At 40.6% G+C, this 16,523-nt stretch overlaps 2 protein-coding genes across 2 annotated transcripts in view; both read left to right on the plus strand.

Moving 5' to 3' along the window:
- LOC117450720 (cytosolic phospholipase A2 gamma-like) overlaps nt 1-12,877 on the plus strand; it is a 40,651-nt gene extending 27,774 nt beyond the window's left edge. The window contains exons 7-14 of the mRNA XM_034088644.1: nt 481-546; nt 798-938; nt 1,140-1,286; nt 1,386-1,469; nt 2,256-2,410; nt 10,621-10,792; nt 12,100-12,268; nt 12,543-12,877. Coding sequence (XP_033944535.1) covers nt 481-546; nt 798-938; nt 1,140-1,286; nt 1,386-1,469; nt 2,256-2,410; nt 10,621-10,792; nt 12,100-12,268; nt 12,543-12,567 — 959 coding nt within the window. The 3' untranslated portion in view covers nt 12,568-12,877. The remainder of the gene's footprint in view (nt 1-480; nt 547-797; nt 939-1,139; nt 1,287-1,385; nt 1,470-2,255; nt 2,411-10,620; nt 10,793-12,099; nt 12,269-12,542) is intronic.
- A 2,679-nt stretch (nt 12,878-15,556) lies between these two features.
- The window catches only part of LOC139434277 (cytosolic phospholipase A2 gamma-like), a 5,984-nt gene continuing 5,017 nt past the window's right edge, over nt 15,557-16,523 (plus strand). Inside the window, exon 1 of the mRNA XM_071204148.1 lies at nt 15,557-15,574. Within this exon, the coding sequence (XP_071060249.1) occupies nt 15,557-15,574 (18 nt within the window). The remainder of the gene's footprint in view (nt 15,575-16,523) is intronic.

The raw sequence follows: 16,523 nt of genomic DNA on the forward strand, positions 1-16,523 counted from the left end.
ATACATACTGGGTTTTGAAGAAAAAGTGCAGGTACAATCTTTAAACGGCACTAATCAATCTTTTTTAATATCACCAATAGTTAAAATCACGTATTGTGAATATTTTAACTTTAACAATCCAAATAGAAAAAAAAACACTGACATTTGTATTATTATTATTTATTTATACGTATTGGTAAATCCTGATTGGTTCACAGATGTACACACCACCACTTCTTAAATGAGCTCAGCACGTCTGGAATCACTGATAACCAAAACTATGGCAGAAAATAGTATGTTAAACTGATAGAGAAAACATGTTTTGTTTTACTTTAAGAGTGTATTTCTGCCCTTTTAATCCATAATACCCATACCAAAATCTGCACTCATTGATACTGTATGATTTGCGTTTATATAAATCCTCAACCTCAAATGGTGTTTGTGGTGTGTGTGTGTGTGTGTGTGTGTGTGTGTGTGTGTGTGTGTGTTACAACTATGCAGGTCTTCTCGGTTGTGCGTTGGCTCATAAGGATGCGATCAAAGACTACCTCCCCCCCTGGCTGAATGGTAATTACAGCTTGACATTCCTTACTAAATGTTTTTTAGAAGCTGCAGGGGTAGATTTAATACTGTGTGTGTGTGTTGTTATGTGTATGTGTGTGTGTGTGTGTGTGTGTGTGTGTGTGTGTGTGTGTGTGTGTGTGTGTGTGTGTGTGTGTGTGTGTGTGTGTGTGTGTGTGTGTGTGTGTGTGTGTGTGTGTGTGTGTGTGTGTGTGTGTGTGTGTGTGTGTGTGTGTGTGTGTGTGTGTGTGTTTCAGTGCCTGGACAGGTAGATGGCTCTACTGAAGAGTACATGCGTACATACAATGCCCTTGTAACACTAGTAGCCATGACTAGAAGCACCATAAAGGATCCTACTGCTCTGTCTGACCTGGATAAGCTGCAGAAAATACTAGAAGGTAGTAGCCTGCCCAGATGACTTACTATAAATATGAACTATTCAATCCAATTGTAATTGTACCTGCAAACTCACTCACAAGATTGCAGCCTCAGAAAGCAGATGTCAATGCTACATTCTTCTTCACATTTCTTCTTCCCTGTTTCACCTGACACAAATGTTTGATTACACATTTCACAGATTCTAATATTTTTTCTTTTAGAAACGTTCAATGATAGTAAGTCAGCATGGCTGGAGTCAAAGAGTTCAGAGGAAAGAACAAATCTTTCTCAGCAGTTGAATCTGAAGCTTCTGAATGAGGTAGAGACCTGGAGCCAGAGTCTAGAAGAAGGAGACTTCAAGACACATGGTCAGTGTACGGCAGAATAAAGTCAAATTGTTGGATAACAGATCATGTTAATTGAAAATATATTAACATACCTTTGATTTTGAATGTGTTTTTCTCCAGTGTCTCTCCTTACTTCACAAGTTATTCCCAAGATTATGAAATGGGAGTGGGGAACTACAGCCAACTTCCTCTACCAATACCAAGGTGAGAAGACATACCTTTTCAACAAAACAGTTACTTATAACATATCATTATGTTCACTTACATTTTCATGTTTTTCAAGAAAAAGCCTTATTCAGGACGAGCGGCTGGTAAAACGATTAGGATTTTGTTGCTCGCTGTTTTGCCTAGCAAGGCGAACTGGCTGCTTATAAAAGCTTCATATTTAATTGATTTAATACTTATTCTATGGACAGAAATGAGATTTGAGTCAACCTTCTATTCTAACACTGTTACTGTTTGGAATGTGCAGCGAATCACTGAGTGTGAATGTGAAGTATCAGAGGTTACAAACACAGAGATAAAACGTATACCCATCGAGTGGATATTTGTTTTGCTCGATATCAACTGATGTGTAAATAGATAGTTTTGTTTTTACTTGAGAATGTTTTCTTTCTGTTTCATAAGTAAGCAAATACTGATTTTTGGAAGTTATATTCTATTGCTGGGCAGATTCCACATTGCCACCATGCCTCTGCGCTAAAGAAAGTATAATATGGTATAAACTTCATATTTAATGGACAGATATGAGATTGGTATCAATCTTCTCATCAAACTGTAACCTGTTGGGAAATATGGAGCAAATCACTGGATGTATTTGAAGACTCAGGGGTTGGTTGAGACCAAAAACACGAGTACACATGTTGCTTCATATCTACTGGATGTGTAAATTGCTATTATCTTTACTTGAGATAGAGTTATTTCTTTTTCATCAGCAAATAAATAAGTTTGCCTGAACTTTGGTTGACATTAAATTCTGCTGATGGGCAGATTCCACAGTTCCACCGTACCTCAGCACTGAAGAAAGGATCCACCTGGTGGACGTCGGGCTGCTGATCAATGTGGGCTACCCTCCATTTCTGGGAGACAAGAGAGACATCGACCTCATCATTGCACCCGACTACAGTGCTGGAGATATGTTTGAGGTACGCTACACTGTGTGTCTCTGTGTCTGCGTGTCTCTGTGTCTGCGTGTTTCTATTTGAACACTTGAAACTTGCTTAAAAAAGCTTGCACCCTTACAGGATTGTGTCAACGGCGAGCAAAATATTTGGGTGTCTCCAAAAGCCATCGAATTAACATTTTACTTAAAGAAATAGAAAGAAAGCCAAATAATCGTTGCATATACTGTAACTCCTATCTTTTTGTCAATCAGTTTGAGGTCTTGAGCTCTGGGAGGCGCTAAGGAGGCCCCCTGGCAACTAAAAATGTGTTTAAAAAGTCCCTAATCTCAGGTGGAATCAATAATACATAAATGTACCTGTATCTAAGCTTCAGACAGTGAAAGGAACGGTTTCAATGTCAAATGAAATCCGTCTCCGTTTGATTCACCTTTTTTATGTTGTTGTCCTGTGAGCCAAAGACACATTTTCACCCCAGGAGACAATAAAGAAAAAATGAAATCTGCAACTTGATTATGGTTTTGGAGTTGAAAGTGGCTATACTGTTTTGTGTTGGAGCACAGCAGGGGGCTAAAAACAAAGCCCAGGGGGGCTCCGGTGTGTAGGATGAAGGTAAACTTGGGTTTACTTAAGGACAGGATTAGCTGGTAAAAAAGGCTAGAGAAGGCTAAGCCTTCCCCAAATTATTGGTATTGACAGAAATGCACAATCTTACTACTTACTATATATTACCAGTGGTCACCAACCTTTTCAAGCCCAAGACCACCGACCTCGGCCTAGGTGAAAGGCGAGATCTACCTATTGCAGAATTGAGTGAAAAAGACGGCCCAGACAGTGCTTCCAATTTGAGGCCTTTTATGGGCTCATTGCATCTGAATGACTGTTTCAATGAAGGCTCCATAATCAGCTCACGGCATATAGGCAGGGGTACAGTGCTATTTTTTATGAGTGGGGGGCAGATCTCACCTTCTCTAGGGGGGTCCTCACCTCCTCTAGGGGGTCCGGGGGATGCTCCCCCGGGGGAAGATTTTTTTTAAAATATTGAAGTTGAAAGCATCAATCTGGTGCACTTTGAGAGCAACATTAAGAGATTACATTACATTACATTGCATTTAGCTGACACTTTTATCCAAAGCGACTTACAATAAGTGCGTTCCACCAGGAAGACACAACCTTGAAGAAAACAGAATCATAAAGTACATCAGGTTTCATAGAGCCAAACATTTCAAGTGCTACTCAACTGGCTTTAGATAAGCCAGTCCTTTATTAGTATATAAGTGCTCTGTTAGCAGTTCTTTGTTAGTAGTTCTATCGCTCGAGGTGGAGTCGAAAGAGATGAGTTTTCAGTCTGCGCCAAAAGGTGTGTAAGCTTTCTGCCGTCCTGATGTCAATGGGGAGCTCATTCCACCATCTTGGAGCCAGGATAGCAAACCCACGTGTTTTTGCTGATGGGAACTTGGGTCCCCCTCGCAGCGAGGGTGCAGCGAGTCGTTTGGCTGATGCAGAGCGGAGTGCACGCGCTGGGGGATCTATGGATACCTCTCTCAGCACCCAGATGAAACAGAACTGTAAACAGATTTTCTTTTTCTTTATGGAGATTTTACAAATCACTCCCCTTTCAAACTGTATTCTTGTTTTACTGCCATATAGTATTTCATACCTGTTTTTCATTTATTCTCTTATTGTTTGTATAACTATAATGATCATATGAAGGTGTGCCGCGGAAATAATCTTTTGAATAATTTGTGACAAAACCGTTCTAAACACTCAGTCCTTTAGCTCAGGGGTTCCCAACCTTTATTGTGGCAAGGACCGGCAGATCCATAAAAAAAAAATATCGCGGACCGGTTGTCAATTTGAACTGATTTTAATATTTACTCACCACCAGCAGGTAGCAACAGAGGCTAATTGTATGTAACAGCCTGAACAAATACTAGAACAATATACATCCAAAACATTAATGTTTAAAAAAGAACCGGTGTCGTTTTTTTGGTTTTTCGGAAAAACGGAAAACCAAAAAACCGACGTTATTCAATTTTTAAACCAAAACAGATAAATCAACGTTTTGGTTTTGTTTGATTTACGGATAATCCAGTGACTGCTGGGAAAACGAGGAGAAGGCGCATTATGAAGGAGGTGTGTGTGTGTGTGTGTGTGTGTGTGTGTGTGTGTGTGTGTGTGTGTGTGTGTGTGTGTGTGTGTGTGTGTGTGTGTGTGTGTGTGTGTGTGTGTGTTTGTGTGTGTGTGTGTGACACTGGCATTTGTTTTCAGAAGATATTATGATAGATGCTGCGTATCACAGCGCACTGAGATTTGTGACAAACTGTAAAGCATTAACCCATCACTGTACCCTGTATGCAAGGGCTGGTTTGCTTTCACTAGCTGTACGGAGGCTCAGTCACTGGTACATTTTCATATACAAAGCCATGCTAGGGAAACTTCCATTTTATATCTGCTCCCTGATCTCACGGAGAATTGTAAGTGGCTACTGCCTGAGATCGAATGCTGTGGTTTTATTAAATGTGCCAACGGCTAGGACTGTCTTAGGGAAGACAGCTTTTAGATGCGCAGCTCCTCTGTCTTGGAATAGTCTGCAATTGAAATGGAAACTGAACAATCTGGTGCCACTAAATGTTTTTAAAGCTCGGTTGGATGCTACTCAATCGGAAGCTGTTGGTACCTGCTCATGTGGATAGTTATTGTAAATTGTAATCCCTGTAATGATGCTGTAAAATGTCCTTTTGTTGTTCTGTTTATGTTTTTTATGTTTCATGTGGAACTACTTGAGCAGGTCTCCCTTGAAAAAGAGATCAATGATCTCAATGGGATACACCTGGATAAATAAAAGTTTGAAATTAAATGAACGTTCGTTCCGGTGCACTCTGACAGCATTTAGCACTACATCGAGATTAAGATTAAACTAACTTCTTTTGGGAACACCCGCATATACCTATGGAGTTAGCCAGATGTGTGTAAATTACTGTTCATGGTCATTTGAAAACAAATGCCGGTGTCGGACAGACACAAACACACAGAACACACAGAGCGGAGCTGAGCACGTACACACACACACACACACACACACACACACACACACACACACACACACACACACACACACACACACACACACACACACACACACACACACACACACACACACACACACACACACACACACACACACACACACACACACACACACACACACACACACACACACACACACTTTAGTGACCGGACATCTCATTCATAAAACTAATAAAAGGGGGAGTAATCGGGCAGTTCGATGTGTGTAGAGATGTGTGTAGAGGTGTGTGTGGTTAACACGTAGCAGCCTGCAGTCACTCGCTGTTCTGGTAACACAGCGAAGGCGGTGCCTAAAAAGGCACATCTTTACCCGCTGGTGCTGCACTTCTCAGAGGCGGAGTATACGTCCCGCTGCCTCCTGGTGCTGCAGAGATTTCATGAAGTGAAGGAGGTTTTCCTTCTATAAAACAGCTGTGGCAGCCGATACCGTGAGAGTCCCGGACATGAATTCATAGATCAAGGCAGACTGGTTTACTCTCCTGTTTATCCAATCCGGTGCTTAAACAAATAGCTCTAAACCCCTGGCCGACATGTCCTTAAAAGGAAGTCCGAGTTTGAAATATATCTCAAATAATGTATGCACTGCCATTTCCCCACATAAACATAACAGTCTGCAATTAAACGGTTGTCTCCTCTGCGCTCCTCTTCCTACTTGGCGCACCGGTAACTTTCTCGTGCGCACGAGAGGCTGATACCAGGTTGAGCCGCCGAATCCCTCGGAATTCATAAAAGCCATTTTCAACGGTTTTCTGGTGGAAGATTAACTAGGCTACTGGATGAAATAATATGACTGGTATAGGTGCGAAAATTAAACACTTTTTGAAAAAAATATTATGATAAAATATTTGTATATATTTATAATTCTGCAAATATTGCGATACATTCACAGCTATTTCGCGGCCCGGCAGTAACACCTCCGCGGACCGGGGGTTGGGAACCCTTAGCTCACCTGAGCCCCTCAGTCTGACAGGGGAGGACTCTCCTCCACAACCTGATCTCACCAGAATGCGTGACTCCACCACGACTCCTTAACACCGCATTGCGTGGTGGAGTCACGAACTTTGTTACATTTACGTGTCGGCACCACGCAAACAACCCCAATGTAAAGTGAATGAGACTCTTTTGTCGTGGTGCACACACGCATTTCTACAACGTCCTGCAGTGAGCTTTTATTCTATAAAACACTTTTAAAATCTACTTTATAGCTTGTAGTAACTCGCGGGAGGCTTCTTTTATTTTATTTGTATTCATAATCTTTTTAATTTTTCGTCAGAATGTATTATGGTGCATTATTTACGATTTTTTGTTCTCAAAAAACAGTGCATTGTGTAATACAACTGTGATTTTTATTAAATTAGTTAGTTTTTAAGGAAGGCCAGAGCTTCAGCTGTGTCCAATAGATTGTTCCCTAGTTAACGTTTTTTAAAAGAACATTATATTCCTATTTGATCATGTCCCCTTTATTGTATTACGGAGAGCAATGTGAGCGTCCATTCCCATTGGATAACGGAGGATTTTACACCCGGAAGTAAGTATTCCCCTTACTGTCGATTGATTTTACAGTGATATCTGTACTACTCATCAACTCAAAAACACCAGATTATCCTTGTTGATTACACAACATTGATTGGTTTAAATTGTGTACAATGCTTTTTTAATTTTCCCCTTCGATTCGGAGAAACAAATATGTGTTCAGTTTAGGATGGCCGAAGCCACTACACTACCCAGAATCCTCAGCTATCGTTTGGGACTCCACCATGTGCTTTGCTTGACAAACCCCGTGATTTGTCCTCAAGCTCTGTGATTGGATGTTGGAGTGGCAGTGCGCGAAGTGTACGCTGAGCGACAAACAGCATTTTGAAATGGAATGAAACCCATCGATGGCACACTATTCAAAACAGGAATCGAACGTCTCCTACCCCCCCCCCCCCCCTTAGGTCACAGGCTCCTCCAACAGTGCAACACAATAAAACAGATACACAGAAAAAATAGTGCAAGAGAATACTAAAAGAAAAATAGTAAAAAGTGAAATAGTGCAATAAGAGTCTATACATGGGATTGGAATATGTTATATTAGACAAATCATGTCTAAGTAGCAGCCAGATGAATGATTGCTATGGATGTTATTTCAAAGTTCAGGTGTTTAATAGTCTTATGGCCTGTGGGATGAAACTGTCCCTGAGTCTGGTGGTTTTAGTCCGGATGTAAGATCAAATAAAATAAGATAAGATGGTACTTTATTGATCCCAATTTGGGACATTGTTTTTGTTGCAGCAGCATAAAAGACAAGGCATTTTACAATAAAACAAAACCACAAATAAACAAGAATAGAAAAAAAAGAAAATAGAAAATATACGTGTTGAAATAGAAAATATACATGTAGATATTATATATGCAAATATACATATTCAAACATATATGACAATGGAATATGGAATATCAAATATTGAACAGATTATATATGTGTAAAATGTACAGCGAGGTTGTATTAGAGAAACTATGGAGCAGAGAGTTCTCTTCCAGCCAGAGGTGATTTATTGTATAGAGTTATTGCAGTGGGCAGGAATGTGTTCCTGTATCGGTCCTTGTGACAGCGGAGCTGCAGCAGTCTGTTGGAGAAGGAGCTCCGTTGACTGTCCAGCTGCAGGTGGAGAGGATGGGTGGGTTATCCATCATGGACAACAGCCTGTTCAGTGTCCTCCTCTCCACCACAGCTTCAAAGGGGTCCAGCTTGATGCCGATGACAGACCCAGCTTTCTGGATCACTTTATTGATCCTGCTGGTGTCACCGGCTCGGATGCCCCCCCCCCCCCAGCAGACCGCAGCAAAAAAGAGTGCACTGGCCACAACAGACTAGAAGATCTCCAGCATCTTGCTGCACACGTGGAAGGATCTCAGCTTCCTCAGAACATAGAGTCTGCTCATCCCCTTCTTGTACACAGCGTCAGTGTTGATCCTCCAGTTCAGCCCATAAGTGCACTCCCAGGTACTATAGTCCTCCACAACAGCCACATCCTCTCCTAGAATGCGGCTGTTGTGCCAGATGGCAGCAGACAGAACAGTTTGTGGCTGGGGTGATGGGGGTCTTTTATAATCCTGAGGACTTTCTTTAAGGTTAACCAGGTATTTTTACTCCACTACATTTATTTTAGTTACTTTAAAGATTCTGATTAATGATGTGAAATATAAACAACCCTTAAAGCAGACTTTAGTTACACCTGAGTAAAATACAGGGAAGGTGATTGTCAAGTGCCAACAATCAGGAGAGATATTTGATTGGAGGGCTGGCTTATCTAAAGCCAGTTGAGTAGCACTTGAAATGTTTTGGCTCTATGAAACCTGATGTACTTTATGATTCTGTTTTCTTCAAGCTTGTATTTTGTTGGTCGAACGCACTTATTGTAAGTCGCTTTGGATAAAAGCGTCAGCTAAATGCAATGTAATGTAATGATTGTTGGTGCTTGAGAAGACTACATATTTATCTGCAGATCCCTATAAAGTATATACATTACTCGTTATTCTCTACAAATAGTTAATTAAAAACTGTATATAATTGCTATTTTGGACATCCCTTTCAAGATTTCAATATTACTCTAAACGTGTAATAACGTGCTTTAACCAGTAGGAGGTATGGGTTAAAAACATAGGTTAAAAAGCTGTCAAGTTTACAGTGTTAACAAAATAAAATATACTGCTGTTTCTGGTTTAGTTTACGACGGATATATTCTGTTATTGTTTTGATATTTGTAACAAAAAAGCGATGGAAAAACCCCACAGCAACACAGAAAAGATGGTCTTAACATGAGTAGTTAATAAAAAACAATAATATCAAAACAAATTATTACTACTAACTTTATTGTGAAATTAAAACAGAACGGTAAAAGAATAGTTTCCGGTCTATTTTGAGGCCAGATTTCTGTAGATAATTAAAGAACTACGACCGATGTGTACTATTTACAATGCATTCATGTGATGACTTTCAAAGAGTAAAGCAAGCACTGCTGAATAAAGTATGATTTATCTTTTACGAAACGTTTTTTATATGGAATGCAGTTGGAGGTCAACCAATCACAGTGCTTGAGGCAACGCGGAACAATAGCTGAGGATTCTGGGTAGTGTAGTGTCTTCTGCCATCCTAAACTCCGAAAAAATATTTGTTTCTCTGATTCGAAGGGGAAAAACACAAAAGCAATGTACACAATTTAAACCAATCAATGTTGTGTAATTAACAAGGATAATCTGGTGTTTTTGAGTTGATGAGTAGTGGAGATATCATTGTAGAATCAATTGACAGTAAGGAGAATACTTCTCCGTTATCCAATGGGAATGGACGCTCACATTGCCTTTAACTGCCGCCGATGGGAATACATTGCAATCAGTTGAAAGCTCTTTGCGTCCTTTTATGAAGATGAAGGAGACTCGGTGCGTCACAACTGCACGCCAAAGGACCCTGACCAAGCGTAGCTATTGGACTATCAGGGAGTGAGACTGGGTGTTTCTCAATCTCGAGTACGCTTGCTTGGTAGCACATGTCTTCCGAGCGTCTTGCTTCAGAAGCGATGCAAGAATACTTCCTAGCCTCGGAAAACGAAGAATGGAACAGGCGAGCAAGTGTGCAGGTGTGCGTCATATGAGAGGCTCCGCCTTACATTTTCCGCCACAGATTTGGGGAAATTGGTCCGTGCGCAAAGCATTGTGGGGATTTTAAGACCGCGGAGTCTACACATGTGCAGCCTCTAAATTTCTCCAAACGAAGTACGCCGGGCTCGGTAGAATTCCAAGTATGCTGAACATTGGAACAGTACTTCGGTGGCACTCGATGGCGTAGTATGCTTGAAATAGTGGCTCTGGGGCAGCTTTACTCGATATTAAGAAACACCCACTGTGTTGGACTTGGAATCAGAGGGTAGCAAGTTCGAGTCCCACTGCAGTCACCATGTTGTTGTGTCCCTGGGCAAGACACTTCACCCCAGATTGCTCCTGTGGGGATTGTCCACAGTACTGTATGTAAGTCGCTTTGGATAAAAGCGTCTAACAAATGACATGTAATTAAGTGTCTAACTTAAATATTGCCCAGACTTTGTCCAAGATCATGAAAGCTGTGAAACTTATGAAGCAATCTTCACCCTCTGCTCCCTTCACAGACACTGATTTTTGCCAGAGACTATGCAGCCGAGGTGAATAAATCTTTCCCAGAGATAGATGACAAAGTCCTGGAGGAGACAGAATGGCCAAAAGACTGTTACGTGTTTGAGGGAAAGGAGACTGAGCTCTCCATCGTGTATATGCCACTATTCAACAGAAACAACTGCAAAGGTTTGTCACACACACAGATGCAGATTATTTTCATGACTTTCTTCTCTGAAGTGGAACTGGTCTGGAGGCAAACATAATGAGAAACAATGATTTTCATTCAAGTTGTGCACTAGCAAACTAAAACTTCTGTCTTCTTCGGTTCTGTCGTCTGCGTGACGAGCGAACCGTTTAATCAACCTGTACTGTACTGTAGCTAGCAGCAGCAAGTTCGGCAGCATTATAAAAATGTAATAGCTTGCATTTATAATGTACAGCAAACCAAAGCGCAAGAGCAGCGCTCAAAAGAGAAAGGACAAGAGAGAACAAGGAGATGTAACAGCTAAACTGACGAAATGAGACAGTTTGTTTTGTCATACATCGCCCTCGAAATCGAGTGCTAACGTTAGCAATGTTGACGTGCAGCGGGAGCCGGAGGCTATCGATAGCTCACCTGCCTCACCACCATCATTGCCATCTAGCTCCACAAGTGAAGCTGTATCCGTGGCCGTGGCTGTGCAACCTTCTTCTCCAGCCAGCCAGGAGGAGAGGCTGGATTTGGCTGTGTCCGGCGGTGGTCCAACAGTTCCACCAATGGCCCCAACCAATAGGGGAATCTATGGCGCTATTGAGACCCCCGACGCCAAGATCAAAAGCTATATTATAGCAACTGGTCTATGTAGGCCTACCGGCCCATTCCCCAGAGAAAAACATCAAGTTAACAGGTGTAATCCTCTTCTTAGTTCGCTGTGCCGTTGTCTGGCTGTGGTGGTTTGAGGCCAGGGCAGGCTGTTGTTGATAGCCTACATGTGGCGCTTCTGAGTGGTTGTGTATGTCCGTGCGTGTGTGAGCGCATCAGTGTGCGCTTATGTTTGGGGCGAAAACAGAATCACAACCTTGTTGTGCCACTGAACCCAACATTCTAGAAGTGTAACTTTACTGTCTAGAAGTGTACATCAACATTCTTGAACATTAACTTGACTTTCTAAAGGTGCAAATCAAAATTCAGGAATGGTAACTAAACAAAACTAACTAACTAAACTAAAATTAAATCGTAATACACTTCCAGTAAGTCACTATCTGTCAACCCCTAATGAGTGACTTAACAGAAGTGTATTTCAATGGGAATCTAAAGATATTGCTTTGATAATTTGTTACTGAAATTTTAAATTCTAGACATGTAATTTAACAATCATGGAGTGTAAATAAATATTCTAAGGTTGCATCATAAAATTCTACCTATGTGATCCAAAATAAGCTTTAAACACAACTCTTATAACAAGCTGTCAGGATGAATGGTAGCTTGAACATGTCTTCTCTGTTTTCTATAGATGCAGAGGAGGTGAAAGCAAGGATGGAGGAGTTCTCCACTTTCCAGCGTCCCTTCAGCCAGGACAAGATTGAGTTTGTGTTGAATACAGCGAAAAACAACATGGAGAACAACAAGGACATTTTGCTCAGGGAGATTAACAAGGCTGTTCTCCGTCGACAGAACAAGAGGTAAAGATGGATGGGGCACTGTGTATGTTGGGACAAACATGAATCTCTGCATAGCATGAAATCTGTGTGTCTGAGGATCTGTGTGGATCTGTGTGAAGATGAAGTGATAAAAAAGGATTCAATAATGGAACTTTATATAACATCTGCACATCAGTGTGTGTGTGTGTGTGTGTGTGTGTGTGTGCTCGTCTGACAGAGAGAGAGAGATGTGGAAAGATAAATACGTTATTATTACAAATCTAACATATCCCTCTTTTTGCTTTTTCACCTCCAGGAAGTCTCTGCTACAGCCGACATGATGTACTTTACTTTAGACTTGACTATTGGTCTTACTGCTTTAGCAAGCATTTATTAATAGCCTAATAGTTAAAACATTGCTTGGCTGATTTCGACCATTTTGGAGTGGTTCTAGGGGTCATTGAGTCCATTTCTGACATTTTCAGAATCAGAAATGGCAGTTTTAACCAGAAAGTGGCCATATTTGTACTATACATTTACATTTACTGAAGTATTGTATTTAAGTACTTTTTGACATAATTTTGAGTTATTCTATTTAATGGCACTTTTTACATTTGTATTCTTCTACGATTAATTAAAGCAAATATTACACTTTGTACTACATTTATTGTTAACACTCACTCAGTTACTATGTACATATAGAAACACATATATACTGATATTGTATAACCTGTTTATTTCGAGAGCCCCCGGTTCTTAATATTTAAAAACCTATTAATGTGTCATACCAGATTAATGGGAAGAAACTCAGCTAACTGAAGATACGAAAAATGTTTACCAAAACAAAACACAAGTTTCATAAGAAGCGTCTAAATGACCCCTGAGCGACAAAAAACGCTAACGCACTTGGCACAGAACTCAAGGTAAAGATACCCTTATTACTTATCGTAACTGCACATACAAGATATCTGATTAAAACTGAGATTCCACAGATTATATAGGTATTAGTATCATCACTGAGCAATCAGAATTCGCGACAGGGGAAGCAAACACGTAGCATTACGGAGCAAACACGGGAGATCGTCTCACCTTAGCTGTTATTCTGATCAAAAGTCATGTTCAATGGCATTAAAACGATAAGAATGCTGCTGAGGGTTAATCCATAGGTTAATCCAATGTGTCTGTCAAAAATTATTGATAATCCATAATTCCATTTTTATGTAAAAATCTGAAAATAAATATTAGCTACTAATGGTAGCCACCAGAGTGAATCGCAGCTTCCGGTTTTGGCTACCCGTCACTCTCACTCCTTATTTGGTAACGTGTGTGTATGTGGAACCTCCCATCGATTCCATTGGCTCTAGCGGTTAAAAAGAGATGTCAATCATCAAAATCGACCAAGGGGGGCCAGAGATAGGTCAAATCCACCCAAATGACCCCAGAAGTGTTTTTTTGTGCTAAACCTCTCTAAAAATGTCAAATTCCACTTGTTTTGCATCAATCTTAATACAGGGTACTTATTATATGTTGTACTTTGGATTCCTAAAGCTTTTAGTCTACCATCTCATCATTCAAGGGTGGTTTTACCACGGACACTATAATTTACATTTTTTTTTACTGTGTTCAATCTTAATTTACTTTAAAATAAAAACATCTATATTGATTCTGACACTTCTACATCCAACTCACAGGTTTATCATTGCTTTGAGAAAAAGATTATTAATTTACCCCTTTTAGAAGTGAAGATAATTATGGTCATTTGTTCTGGGAATGTCATTTTTGAGCCTGAGACCTGAAAAACAGGCTCAGGGCTTAACAGGATAAGGCAGTACTGCAGGGGCGGCACCAGGGGGGAGCTAGCCCCAGGATTGCCAAAGCACCCCCTAAGCACCCCCAAGAAATATGTTTTTTTTTTCTTTTTTCCGAAAATTATTATTATTTTTATTAAATTAAATCAGAAAAATTATTGATTACATCAATGCAAATGTGAAATAAATAAATGTTTGACCAAAAACATAAAGCCAACACCGGTGATATGATTAGGCCAATGGCCAGCACCCATTACATTTTTGACCTACCCATAGGCTAAATTACTTTGTGACACTTGAGTGACTTCCTGTTAGCTGGAGCCCCAAATGATTTGCTAACAGCAAAGTGACAAATGGATCGTTTTTTAGTCCTTAAACGTCCACGTGTGGACACTCAATCAAAACCACCTGAAAGCGAGAGGGATTCTGCACATAATAGGCCTCGTGAGTACAAGTAGCTTACTTCTGGGTCTCTGTGTTTCATTCAAGCTCTGCTCTGTGTGTGTGGCACGAGCCATTTTGTGTGCGTGCGCAAGCGAGCGAGAGAGAGAGCTCCGCACCGGTGGGTATCTACCGGAGATCGTTGTGGTTAGCATCTGGTGCTAGCTAGCCAAGCTAACGGATATAAGGAGCTTTTTCAACAACAAGGTGGAGGCAGAACTCTCTCCTGTCAGAGAGTCTCAGATAACCTCAGCTCAGGTGAAGTAAAGGACTCTCAGTGTTTAGATAGTTAACTTTAGTCTAGTTATCTCAGTGGGTCTCAAACGGTTTGTTTTAAAAGGGGAGTGATTTGTAAAATATCTATAAAGAAATAGAAAATCTGTTTACAGTTCTGTTTCATATGTATGTTGAGAGATACTGTATATCCATAGATCTCTTCATTTTGGCTCTCAAAGTGCACCAGATTGATGCTTTTAACTTCAATATTTAAAAAAAAATCTTCCCCCACTAGAGGAGGCGAGGACCCTCCTAGAGGAGGTGAGGTCCACTCCCCACTTGTAAAAATAGCACTTTACCCCTGCTTCCACCTATATGCCGTGAGCTGATTATCGTGCCTTCATTGTAACAGTCGCGGGTAGGCTACACTGTGTGGGGAGTGTTGCAGTAGAAAATTCAACTGTAGCGCTGGTGCATTAATGGGAAACCCTTAATGTTTGAGCACTCTCTATGAAACGTCAAGCTACCCCACAGCACCCCCTAGAGAAAATCTCTGGCGCCGCCACTGCAGTACTGTACTACCAATCTACACAGTATTTCAAGTATCAATGCTAATATGCTTTTACAAGTAAAAGTAGTGATGAAAACCTGATAAAATAAAAACCATAATTGTCAGGGAATAATTTGCCCTGCATGTCCTTCTTCACCCGTTGACGCAAATTCCTAGCCTTGGACAGCCGCTATCTCCCATAAGGAGGGGCTGCCCTAGTATTTTGTTGTTGTTACCAGTTTATGACCGGAAAACTCTCTGTCAGAGATAGTTATTGTTATGGCACACCTGGAACACATCCTTCTCTGGGTGTAGATGACCCCGAGCCATACAGTAAGTGACAACAACTGTGATTCAGTGTCCTCAGCTGTTTAGTCTATCTATTGAAGAATGTTGATTACCCTCAGCAAACTAGTTAACACCTCCTACCAGAGGAAGGTTTTTTCAGAATTGATTTGGCATCTCTACCGTCAACTCGTGGCTCATGACATGTCTTGTGAATTCTCCGGCCGAAGCTCCAAATAAACTGTCAGTGTTTGCCATCAAAGCTCCAGCTCCCCTCTTGTCTCTCTGAGTCCTGTTTACAATTGCTTCAGAAGTTTCCTCCACAATAATAATAAATAATAAGATAAAGTTACATAAACATAAACTCCATTCTACATCACAAGTATTTTTACTTTTGATACTTGAACTACATCTAATACTTATTTACCTTATAATATTCTGAAATGGAATCATGGAAAAAAATCAGGACGTTTTACTCGTAGTGGAGTCTTCTAACTAATGTTTTGCTTAAGTAAAGGATCTGAATACTTCTTCCATGCAGTATCATTCTCAGTAAAGCTCCCAACCAGGGGTACAGGGACCCTAAGGATACTTGAGGGGACTGTAGGGGGTACGAAGAGAGATTAGGGATTGCAATATTATTTCCACACAACAAACTTGTTTAATCAATGTTCATAATCCTGGTGTCCTGCCCCCAGAACTACCAACGCTTAAGAAAGACAAGCAAGCTCAAGTGTCTCAATAAAAGGTGTCGAAACTGCTAGAAGGGAGTCTTAATATTATTATTTCACTCACAACAAATGTAAATGTGAAGTTTAAATGCATTTGTATGAAGGGTGAGTTATACAAGTGGGTTTCATCTAAGGAGCAGCTGGGTTTAATACAATTACAAAGGGTTGAATATAAGAAAAATGTAGGCGAATCATCACAGTGAGGGGGATTCTTATAGAATGGAGACCAGCTCAAGGGGGACACGAGACAAAAAGGTTGGGAACCA

The sequence above is a fragment of the Pseudochaenichthys georgianus genome, chromosome 8 (assembly GCF_902827115.2).
Source record: "Pseudochaenichthys georgianus chromosome 8, fPseGeo1.2, whole genome shotgun sequence".
NCBI classification, from domain to species: Eukaryota; Metazoa; Chordata; class Actinopteri; order Perciformes; family Channichthyidae; genus Pseudochaenichthys; species Pseudochaenichthys georgianus.